This window comes from Eublepharis macularius, chromosome 4 (genome assembly GCF_028583425.1).
Source record: "Eublepharis macularius isolate TG4126 chromosome 4, MPM_Emac_v1.0, whole genome shotgun sequence".
In the NCBI taxonomy this organism is placed as follows: domain Eukaryota; kingdom Metazoa; phylum Chordata; class Lepidosauria; order Squamata; family Eublepharidae; genus Eublepharis; species Eublepharis macularius.
Genome location: NC_072793.1, coordinates 68,086,133 through 68,098,616, shown reverse-complemented (window position 1 = coordinate 68,098,616; position 12,484 = coordinate 68,086,133). Strand labels below are relative to the sequence as shown.

General features: G+C 41.3%; 1 protein-coding gene across 3 annotated transcripts in view; it reads left to right on the top strand.

The window, feature by feature from the left end:
* Positions 1-12,484, top strand: part of ARHGAP26 (Rho GTPase activating protein 26) — a 401,231-nt gene that overhangs the window by 239,707 nt on the left and 149,040 nt on the right. For all 3 annotated transcript variants that reach the window (XM_054976071.1, XM_054976070.1, XM_054976072.1), the window contains exons 16-17: positions 6,381-6,465; positions 11,065-11,123. In XM_054976071.1, coding sequence (XP_054832046.1) covers positions 6,381-6,465; positions 11,065-11,123 — 144 coding nt within the window. The remainder of the gene's footprint in view (positions 1-6,380; positions 6,466-11,064; positions 11,124-12,484) is intronic.

Sequence of the window (12,484 nt, the reverse complement as noted above, 5' to 3'; positions counted from 1 at the left end):
CTGAGAGCAGAACCACAAGTGACAAAAGGCACAGATTGGACACTTGTCAGCTTCCCTCAAGTTTTGATGGGAAATGTAGGCAGCTTGGCGGAATGTTGGACAAGTGACAGTTGAAAAGTCCATTGGACAGCAGTCAGAGAGCGAAGCTGCGAGACCAGGATGCCTACATTTCCCATCAAAACTTGAGGGAAGCAGACAAGTGTCCAATCTGTGCCTTTTGTCACTTATGGTTCTGCTCTCAGGTAAGGAACTGAGCCCAAAGGAGAAGAACTTGGCTAGGAAATTCATGGCACTGAAGATTTTCTTAACAGTTTTTTTTAAAGGAAAAGAGATGGTTTTATACCCCGCCCTTCACTACCTGAAGGAGTCTGGGAGTGGCTTACAATCACCTTCTCTTTCTCTCCCCACAACAGACACCCTGTGAGGTAGATGGGACTGAGAGAGTTCTGAGAGAGCTGTGACTGACCCAAGGTCATCCAGTTGGCTTCAAGTGGAGAAATAGCGAATCAAAATCTGTTTTCCAGATTAGAATCCTGCAGCTCTTAACCACTACATAAAATTGGCTCTCAGAAAAGAAGAAATGCATGTTCTAGAGAAAAGGAATAGGAAAGAAGGAAATTTTATTGGCAATTGAGAGTTTGACTTACATCTCAGACATCCAAGCCCAACCCTAACCATGTAGCTGTTAATTTAAGAATGGTATAGATATAAAACTTCAGTAACTCAAGTGAATACTATTGGGTGCTATTAGATCCTGTCCAGGTGTTGTCTGTGCCTTGATGTATAGTTATTAACTTGGAAGTGTGCTTCATCTACAGATCTTTCTAGAAGAAACTTATTCCCTTTTTGGTAAAGGAACAGAGTAGATTAGTGCAGTAAAATATGTGTGGTGCTGCTATGAAAACTGTCAAAAAACTTCAGCTGGGCTAGACTAACAGAAGCAAGATTACTAAATCAGTTTAAAAAGAATGAGCTTAATTGTCATCACTAATTGTCTATATTTCAAGGTGCAAGTAAAAGTGTAGGTTTTTCCTATAAAACAGCCTGGATTTGGGTTATCTGGATTTGGGTCATACTTCCATATGAACTTTGTCAAGTTTTAAGATCTTAATTAGAGTTTAGGCGACCTCATTTTCTGGGATTAGGTGAGGAGCTACTAGATTTTCTATGGTTGACCCCCATGGACCTTCTCCCATTATCTGTTAACTGGATGCTCACTTCAGTGACTTTTTGTGATAATGTGATAAATTAATAATGTTGCTTTTGGTTTTGTTTATATGCATTTCTTTGTAATTTTACCGTTCTATTTCACTGCTTCAGTTTTAGTTGTAAGCTTCTTTGAAGACTCAGGTCAAAAGAAATGCTTTGAAGACTCAGGTCAAAAGAGAATAAAATATGTTCAGTAGGGCAATTCTGAGACTCTCCTCTCTCCAGCTTTGTTGGCCAGCCCTCATCCATCCTGCTGTGTTCCACCAACAGATTTCCCAAAGCCTCAGCAAGGGAGGAGAAGGAGGTTGCTTCACCTGATTCCTTTTCTATCCTAGGACAGCAGCTCTGTACAAGGCTTAGAGCTGTGTCCTCATTTCCTCAGTCTCTTATAGGAGCCCTTTTTAAAGAGACGGTCTAGCCCCACCCTTTATCAGGCATCATATATGTTTTCTAAATTTTGTTATATACATTTAAGGCTTGGGATTGTTTGCTATCCCTCCTCAGATATGTGGGCTGGCCTTGTTTTGAAGGCCTAACGCCTTTTCTTAAGAATAACATTACATAAAATGTGAAATGGATTGTTTGATTTGTGCATGTTGTTCGTTGCCTCTTTGTGTAATCTGTAATTAAAGCCAGGGAACTTCAATTATGATTTGGGTGTTCTTTCTGCTGCTGTGAAATGCCACATAAACAAAGCTAATTTTAATTTCTTAACTCTTCCCCTTACATTCAAAGAAGAGATTTCCACCAGGTTTCTTGATATGTTTTGGTGTTGGCATGATGTATTTGTGTTGGCCATATAAGCTTGCATGGGTAAGGAAACTCTTACTAAAGCAAACACGAACACACTCCACCCACCCAATGACTTCAGGCAGGTTTATTTTGTTTCCAGAAGGGCTCTGAGAATAAGAATAGCCAAACGCTCAGCCTGTTGGGAAGATCCATTTTGAGGTGTGGTGACTGGCAGGTTTTGCTGAAAACAGATTGTTTGGGAGACTCCCAGAGACTGGAATGGAAAAAAAGAGTCTATTAAAACGGATGGGTTTAAAATGCAATGCCATAAATAGCTTTGTAGTCCAGCTGTTATTTAAGTAATTTCTCTGTAATTTTATATAGCTGTTTGTGTATTTGAAAGGCTGACACATGCTAAGGCAAAATAGGCAGTCTACAAGCATATACTTCAGGGAATGTCTAGCACACCTTACAAATTTCTCAGTTTGGGCTCCTGTGTTACATAACACAGTCTTGCACCGGTCAGGGATTATGATGTAAAATTTCCATAAAATCTGGATTTCTTTAGTGAGAGATATCTTTTTGCTGGTTGGAAATCATCATGATTAGGGAGTGGGAAGGGAAGGGCTTTAAAAATGAAAATCCTGAAGCCCAGACCCTAAGGATTAACTGACAGCAAGGGACTGCGGTACAGTGCAGTGGCATTGAGAGGCCAGAACCAGAAAAACAAGCTGAAATTAGGCATCTAGAAGCCAGTGACCGCCCAACCCATTCCAGCTTTTCAGAGTGTGTTGTGCAATCTTTAGAAGCAGGCTACTAGCATTTATTTGTGAATGGTTTTATTTCTTTATATTTGCTCATCTGCTAACCTTCAAAACGATTCACCATTTTAAAAAATGATCTCTGTCCTTCCCTCTTTTTTCCCCTGTATGTACATTATCATGATTGGCAAATATAAAGTTAATTGGCCTCAGTCTTTCTTGCTCTTGAACTCTACTTAGCAGGCCTCCTGAGGCCCTTTGCAGATGTTTGTGGTTTGCAAGCCAGTGGGAGCCATATGAGCAGAATTTCCTTGTCTTCTAGCAGCAAATGTCAGTCTGGCAAGAGTGCTCATCTGGTGAAAGGTTTCTGGAGTTGTGAGCATAAGGTCTGCTGGGTCAAGCAGCTCAGCGGATAATTTGCTGACACATCGCTGTGCCAAAGCCCCATTATACAGCATTTATGAGAACTTCATTTTCTCTGTTGTAATCCAAACAAGGTAACTGCTGGATGCAGTTTGGGTGCTCCTATCTGTGTATACACAACCCATTTTTTAAAAGGAGGGTTGAGCCTAGCATGGATTCTGCCCTGGGCAACATACAAACATACATTCAACTCTGCCAGAAATGAGACACCCATAAAGTGTTTCACATAATTTCACATTGTGCAGTCATGCTACTTATTATTATAATTTATTACTGTTAGCAAAAATTATTGCTCATCATTATGACTGGCAGGGTGTATGCAAAGCTGTATTGAATTGCACACCCTCCTTGCCATTAGAGGCTGGGCTTGTCAGGATTGGTGAGCAGGCTTTGCTCCTTATACCAGTGCAATATGCAGTGTGTTCTAGTAGTGGTTAGAGGGTCAGATTCTGGGTCAACTTTCCCTCTGCTATGAAGCTCATGATCTTTGTCCAGTCGCTGTCAGCCTAGCCTGCTTCATAGCTTGGATGCTACCAAGATTTGCATTCATGTCCTAAGCAGAGTTACACCCTTCTAAGTGCGTTGAAGGCAGGGGGCATAGAAGGGTCTAAGGATGATGCTGTTAGTCACACAGCAGTCACTTTTGACTTGCCCTGTTGTTGTTTTATTCACTTCGTATTTTGAGTAGTTTATTTTTATAGTGTAAATTTCTTTAACCGTAGGTTCTATGGCTCTTTTTAGTGCTGACTTTCTTGGTCCATGCATCACAATAGTCCATAAACACCAAGTAATTTGTAAGATGCAGCAACTTCTTATAGATTAAAAGAAACATTGAGAAACAGGATAGTAGTATTTTTATAGATATTTGATATGTTTAAGGAAAGGACTTTCTTACATAGTTCTTTTGAGCTTCTCAGGATTTTATTTTGCAGCCTTGCAGTGTCTGTATGTAAACTGGAGATGGACTGTGTTTCAGCTATTTACTGGCATGTCCTTCAGCACACAGAAATCCTGATTATTCTGTGATCACTGGGTGTGTAAGGGGGTGCTTAGGGAACTTGTCTATCAGTATGAGATGAAAACCAGTCTTTACCTCATAAAATGGGGATAGGAGAATTATAGGTACTATCCTATCCTGAGCCCTTCGGATGAAAGATGGGATGAAAAATGTAGTTAACAACAATATTCGATTTATATACTGTCCTTCAGGACAACTTAACGCCCGCTCAGAGCAGTTTACAAAGTGTGTTATTATTATCCTCACAACAATCACCCTGTGAGGTGGCTGGGGCTGAGAGCGCTTTGAGAGAGCTGTGACTGACCAAAGGTCACCAAGCTGGCTTCAAGCGGAGAGTGGGGAATCAAACCCGGTTTTCCAGGTTGGAGTCCTGTCACTCTTAACTAGAGATGGGCACGAACAGCAATACGAACTAAAAAAAGCCACGAACAGCCCAATCAGCTGTTCACGAACAAGCTGTTTGTGAGGCCCCATTCTAAATGAACAGGTGGTTGTTGCAAGCCTCATTCGTTGCTGTTCGTCAAGCCAGACAATCTGGCACCTGCAATCAATTCCCTTGGTAACCAGAAGCAGGGACTGCCTGAACTCTGTCCGAACTCCTGCTGTTGCCCTGGAAACCCCAATCTAAGACCAATTTAGCTTGATAGGCAGGTCTTCCTTTCAAGCATGGAGCTCCAAATTTGTTACAAGGAAGCAAAGAGCAGGGGGGAGGGGCGTTCCCAGATCTGGTTTTGCAGACAGTGAGGGAAAGACAGTTGCTGTTGGCATTTTGAGAGAGAGACAGGGAGAGTGCAATGGAGCTTGAATTTTCTTTGTGTGTGATGGGATAGGGATCTACCTTTCCTGCTGCCTGCTCAGGTAAGGTTTCTGGGAGTGGTGCAGTAGGGATCTACGCCTTCAGGTTCCAGGGCTGCTGCCAGGCTCTGGGGCCAAGCTATTATTTATTATTGGTACATTTCCTGCTGTCTGCTCAGGTAGGGTTTGTGGGAGTGGTGTGGTAGGGATCTTTATGGCTGGGGGAGAACCTGCTGGCCCCCACGAACAATGAACACCATGTTCGGGTTTTTTTTTCTGTTCATGCCCATGTCTTTTCTTAACCACTACACCAAACTGTTACGGATGGGCTATTAACAGATTGGATTATTAAGACTGCTGGTGATCCTGCTTCTGATTTGAAATTATCTCTATGACTGATGAAGTCAAACTTTGTGGTTTGTCACGCTAGACATTTCTTTTGGGATTATCAGAATGCCTTCAAATCATGTGTGTAATAGTATGTGTGTATGTGTGTAATAGTTGGTTGGCTTTGCACAGCCAATGTACAACTTTTGACTGTATCAAGCTGCTTTTCTTGTCTGTCTACCTCTCACCATTAATTAAGAACAAACAAGAAGGATAGTCGGGTATACGAGATGAAACAAATGTCTTCACCTGCTGGTGGGAGACAATGATAAAAGAGGATAGACGAATCTTCCTGGGGAGGGAATTTAGTAATTTTAGTGCCATGACCAAGAAGGACTTTTCTCAGATTACCACCTTTCTAGCCTCAGATGACAGGACAAGATGATTGTCAGGTAGATTTGTATGGGAGTAAGTAGGTCCCAGGCCATATAGGGTTTTACAGATGATTACAGCATCTTGAATTGGGACTGAAAAAGCAGTTTGGAAGTTAGTGCAGATAAAACACGAGTGGAGTGATTTGGTCCATATTGCCCTCTTCAGACAGCATTCTTACTGAAACTGTATTTTCTAGACACTCTTCAAGGGCAGCCCCACTTAGAGCACATTGCAGGATTCTAATCTAGATGTTAGGAGGGAATGTACCACAGTGGCAAGATCTGCCCTACTCAGGAAAGGCTGCAGCTGGCTCACCAGTTGATGCTGGTGGAACTTGCCCCAGCCACCACTGCCACCTGTTGTCTAACAGAAGGCCTCTTTCTCAGTTCATCTGCTGAGCTTCTCCAGAGGACAGATGGAGCTAATTGTGCTCTTTTCCTAGCTGTATATCAACCTCTCTTCAGATATTCAGCTGCTCTTGACCTGAATACTTTTCCTCTGTTGTCCAGGGAGCTGAGGAGAACGGGTGGTGGCAGAAGAGAATCTCCAGTCAAAAAAGGCCAGCTGTAGAATTGCAGCAAGGAGAATGTATAGGTAGTGCATTGTAACAGGTTAACTTTGGTGCCCATCCTGCAGATTAATTTGTTGCTTTGAGGATTCACTTTTTTGTCTCTCCTTAGATCCTAAAACAGCTGAAACAGAAGATGACATCTGTGCAGAGTGGGAGATAAAAACAATCACTAGTGCACTGAAAACATACTTGAGGTAAGTTTAGAAGTCATCCTGTGATCTCTCCCCTCCCTTTTTTCTTTTCTTTTTGTTTTGTTCCTGGCATCTCCAGTGTAGTAAAGTTTGTTAAGGTGCCCTTAAGATTCCCTGCTTTACTTTGCTTCCTGTCCCTGTTCACGCTTGTACAATGACATTAGGACTTAGAGTAGAACTACATTTTTAAAAAGAAATGTAAAATTCCCAACCTTCATATTCCTGGTGATGCTGGTTGTGGTGGAGTGCTGAATCATTCCTGGGTCCGCTAATCCTCCCTTGCAAATGCCACTGGCACTTTACTGGTTTTTTTCTTCCCAGCGTGGGCTCCAAAGCCGTAAGAACTTAAGAGGTGTCCTGCCAGATCAGGCTAGTGGTCCATCTAGTCCAGCATCCTGTTTCACACAGTGGCCGACCAGTAGCTCTGGATGGCCAACTAACAGGGCCTCTCCATTGCCGTTTCCTCCCAGTACTAGTATTCAAAGATTTATTGCCTCTGGATGAGGAGGAGGTTCTTATTCATCATGCCATTGCCAACCCTATTTTCCATGAATCTGTTTAACCTCTTTTTAATGCCATCAACATCTATTTACAGTGAATTACACAATTTAACTACTTGCCAAGTGAAGAAGTATTTCTTTTTGTCCATCTTGAATCAGATGCCCATCAGCTTCACTGGGTGTCTTGGAATTCTACTGTTATGGGAAAGGGAGGAAAAGTTCTCACTATCCACATTCTCTGCCTCATGCATAATGTTATAAATCCTCATCAAGTTCCTCCACAATACTAATTTTTATGTATAAAATGAAAACTGCAGACACTTTAGCCTTTCCTCATAGAAAAGGTGCTCCAAGGACAAAGGAAGGTAGGTGCCTGGAGAACTCCCTTGCAGGTGAGAATCAATAGGCATAGAAAGGGTTAAAAACTCCAAATGTGCAAATATGCCCCGCCTCTGCTTTAGGATTAGTCAGCAAGCACATATTTTGTTTTTCAAAATAAAATATATTACATTGGGGAAAAAAGGAGACACATATTTGGGAAACACATACTTGCTAGTATAACGTATAGTTCCACCCTTAATCATTGCTACCAAGACTGTAGTACAATACAGGTCTAATCTTGCAGAAACTCCCTGCAAAATATTTTAGTAATTTATGATCCTCTCTACTATGATTTAAGCTTTACTTGGTTCCCAGGGCACCCTGCATTCCCATATTCTACTCTTTGGCACATTATTATATCTTAGAGTTAGACAGCAGCCCCCCCCCCCCCACTGTTCTCCTAGCAGGGTCAGACCTCACTTGACATTTTAGCATTGAGCTCTTGGGTGAATACATTTTAAAATGTTGGGACAGGATTGCTGTAAAACTTGGGTTAGCTTGCAACAAGACAGGAATGGCCAATGCCATTCAAAGGGGCTCCAGTCCAGAGGACAACGTAACACCAGAAGCACACTGTTTCTTTTGGCACTTTCTCAGCACAATGAACTTTATTACCATTAATCATGCAGCAATAAAGATAAAGGGAAGATTTATTTGGCAGCAGGTTACAAACCGCAAACATGACGAGGGAGATCCAATCCCAAAACCATTTTCCATCCAAGCTTCAACAGGCATTACAAAGGCTGGTATTAACTATCTAGAGAGGTGAAGTAGGCAATCCTGACCAAAACAGGAGTGTTGGTTAACTTGTTGGTAGCAAATTGTATTTATTAACCCTTGGCTCACTTTGATGCAGATGCTTTTCAAAGACAGTAAATACCAGACACTAAAATGGACTTCTCACAGTTTGCTATATCGGTTTGACAATCACTGAATTGAAGATGTGGTCCTAATCTATTTAATAAACTACAGAAGGCCTAATATGAAACTGAACAATAAAAATACATATTGTTACTATAATGAATAATAACGAGTTGGATCCGATGACTGTCTTTTGCAAAGTGAGGAGTTTTCTTCTAATGCAGGCGGGCCTTTCAGATACTGGAAGAGTGAAATCTATCCCATGATAATATCTATAGCATTTCTCAAAATTCTTTGTCTCGTTCACACAACCCTTGTGTGAAGTAGGTTAGGCTACCATGCATATATTTTACAGTAGAAACTTTTCTTGCTTATATCAATAGCAAGTGATGAAGCCATGTGTCATATCTGTATGCTGCATGTACCAGAAATATATATTTGCCATGTGTTTACTTTAGTCTTACAGGGGAATGTAAAAGGTTTCATCTGCATGCCAAAATGACTTTGATAACTTGCCCAAGCCAAGCCAGTAAGTTTGAAGGCTGGCCCAAAATCGAACCTACACAAAATCTTTGTGTCAGTAAGTTTGAAGGCTGGCCCAAAATCGAACCTACACAAAATCTTTGTGTTGTACTTACTCTCACTTTACAGAGCAACAATTCACCTTTGGACTGGTTCTGTCTGTGTCACATTTTTTAATTCTTCTCTTTTCCCAATGACCTCATCGTTGTACATGGTCCCTTCTTCCTGTGTCTTCACTATAGTGCAGGTTAGCTTGAGAGGTTGTGACTGTTTCCAAAGTTATCCAATGAACTTCATTGATGGATAGGCATTTGAACGTAGGTTTCCGAGTCCTGGTCTGAAACTCTAATGCTTGGACTACTTTGACAGTAACTAGATATAGACAATAGCTAATGTGTGGTGAGAGAGAATGTGTGTGCTGGCTCTGCCCTCTCACCTTTGGTTGTCTGCAGGATGCAGCCATGGGGAGGAAGTGGCTATGTGTATACCCCCTCCTCATGGTCATAGTAACAAAACAGAGGCTCACCTAAGATACACTCAAGAACCAACAACAACACTTGGGAATGAAAATAATCACACAATCAAAGTTTCTTTATAAACAGAATTACTCATCTATTAAAGTGTTCAGTGTAAAATGTGTCAGTCTTAAACTATGCAGTTTAATATACAAGAGCCTATGCATTCAAACCATACAAAAGGGGATTGTAAGTCGTTGACCGTGTCCCTTTAAGAGAGTCTCACAGTGGTAAATAAACCAGTCCTGTACTGTGTTTGTTCTTCTAAATAAACACGGGGGGCTCCCGCATGAAAGACTATTCTCTAGACCATGAGGTATTGATGAGATAAAAAACCAAAAAAGGATTGTCTTCTTTTCCTTCTTGGAAACTCTCTTAAAGGGACACGGTCAATGATTTATAATCCCCTTTTGTATGGTTTGAATGCATAGGTTCTTGTATATTAAACTGTATAGTTTAAGAGTGATACATTTTGCACTGAGCACTTTAATAGACGAGTAATTCTGTTTATGAAGCAACTTTGATTGTGTGATTATTTTCATTCCCTCCTCATGGTCTGCAATGCTGTTTTCCAAGCATTGCTGATCACGGAGAGGTTGAGTTCATGTAGCTACTTCCTCCATCTCTTCTTAACTTTGTATTGTGACAGCCTTTGGCCATATACAATTAAACCTACTACTACTACTACTTCCTCCATCTGTTCACCTCTGTAGACAATCAAGTGATTGTACGGAGGCAGGAAACCAGGGCCACTCTCCCTTCCTCCTCACATTCAGTGCACTCATGAGACTATCATCTGTACTGGGTTTCTGTCTTTATACTAAGCGACCTCTGAGCATCTTTGAAACAATGTATTCCTTATGCAAATAATTTAGTAAATAGCTAGTATTTTATGAGCAGTAAACTTCTTGCGAACATTCCAGAGTGCTGGGTTAAATGGTTGATGTTCCTATTCTGGCTTGGTCTAGCCATTTGTACTGCTCCAAGCTTGTTCTCCTGTGTCCCATCTTACTTACGTGCCCTCAGTAGAAAGACTGGAACATTCATGCTAGCCAAGAACTCTGCCATTGCTCCTCTTCTTCCCTCATATGCCATCAACAACTAGGAAGAAGGAGAAAATGTCCAGGTTCACCCCAACTAGGTAACCACTTCCAGACTAAAATGTATGCATCTTTAATGTTCCATGAAGAAAACTGGGCCAGTAAAGGAAATGATATATTATTCTCTTTATTCAGTTCCTATGTTATTGCTACAAGGAGAGTACATGCATCTTCCCTAAGGTTTTTATTCTCTTGGCCTAACCATCGCAAAGCCATAGCACTTTGGTTTATATGGTGGTGTTTGTTCCAGTTGTCATGAATGAACAATGAAGAGATCATAATAATAAGATGGAGGATTAAGGATATTTATTAGCAAGTTAGGTAATTTTACTAGTAAAAATCTGATACTGTATGACATTTACTGTTTTCCTGTCCCTTACTAGAATTATCTTTTGTTGACCAAAATGGGGATATATCTGTATAGGGATAATTGTCATCTTATTTGCAAGGTGATTTCTTTTGCATGATGATTTTGAAGAATTTCCCGAATGTTTTTTATTAAATCTGAATTAAGTAAGAGTGTTTATCCTGTTACTTTTGAAAATGTGCTTGATTTTAATTAAAAGGAAATGGGGAATTAAGCTAGCTGAGTTGGCAGTGTTTAGCTGTGCCTATATGATTAAGAAGGATTTATGGTAATGGCAAGCTCCCAACTGCATTTCAGCCATTCTGTCATCTCTTTTATTGCTCTGATTTGTCTCTGCTTTACTCTCTGTATCCCAGAATGCTCCCAGGGCCACTCATGATGTATCAGTTTCAAAGAAGCTTCATCAAAGCAGCAAGTAAGTACTTTGTCATGACCTCTTGAAGGAGACGATGGAATGGCTGAATGTAATTTCTAGCCCCTTGCAATTAATTGGCACAGATCAGCTGGTTAAGGAACTCCTGCAAGCAGGAATGGAATTGTGATTGCAAGAGGAAATGTTAGTTGTGTGCTACCTACAATAAAAGTGTGCCAGGATGTTATGGAAGAGTTTGCATGTCAAAAGTATAGAAACAGTTGCTCTACAACTGTTTGGATCATTGCAGTCAGCAAACAATATTTGATGATTGAAGCACAACTGCATGATTGGAAATAGAGGTAGGGATGCTCAGAATTTCTCTGTGATCACATATGCCAGCAAATCATGCCATTCTTACTGTCACAATCAGAGGTGAGCTTCATCTTGTCTCTGCAAGCTCAAGCTGCAGATCAACTGCTTGTGGGTATCCTGTTATATTTCCTGGGAAGGGAGGCTGGAGGCCAAATCTCAGCTGATCAGCAAATAAGCTAAGATGACTGCTGATCCACTCACAGGAAGCTTCGATAAGTGGTAGGGGAGTCAGGAAAATCAGCTGAAACTTGGCTTGTGAACTTCAACTTGGGAACCTTTTCTGCATTACAGCCTTGGAGGGCTGGGATGCTGTATAGTTTGGGTGTGAGGAATCAGAAGCCAACTCTCAGCCAGACAAAGCGAGAGGGGGTAACTGGGATTCTCCACTAGTGTCTATGGGGATTTTTTTCGTAGAGAACTCTCAAAATAAACCAGCCAGATAATTTAACCAGAAAGCTTTTTATTCAAACAGAAATGAAAGGGCAAACATACAACAACACATAGAACACATATATAAGGTTAGCTAAGAGGAAATCAAGGAGGAAAGGGGAGAAAGCAATTTCAGGGAAGGCTATAATTACCAGTCTCAAAGATGGAGGTCCATGGAGGCGGCAGCAAAACAATCAGTCTTTCACGAAGAAAAGGAGAGAAGGCCCAAACAAATTTTGGGGCATGTATATTGATCCAAAGACACACACACACACTGGTGGCTAGGGATTCTAGATATAGGGCAAAATGCTCCCTGGGTTGAGTTAATGTTCATTGTCAATCTTTTGTGCAGTCCCACATGGGACTGTGCATGCGCAAGCCTGCAGCTGGAGGATTTTGTAGCTTAAAAATTCACTAGAGGGCGCTTGATGCTTCCCAGTGTGCAGGTGCGGCTGTTTTCTCACTGAAACAGCCTACTTCCAAGAGGCACATCGCCCTCTGCCCTCAGTTCCTCTTTTATTTATTTATTTTTTTATATCATATTTGTTTTCCGCCCTCCCCGCAAGCAGGCTCAGACGTGCCACTGATGTGAGAAGTTCAGTAGCATTGAGGAGGTTCAC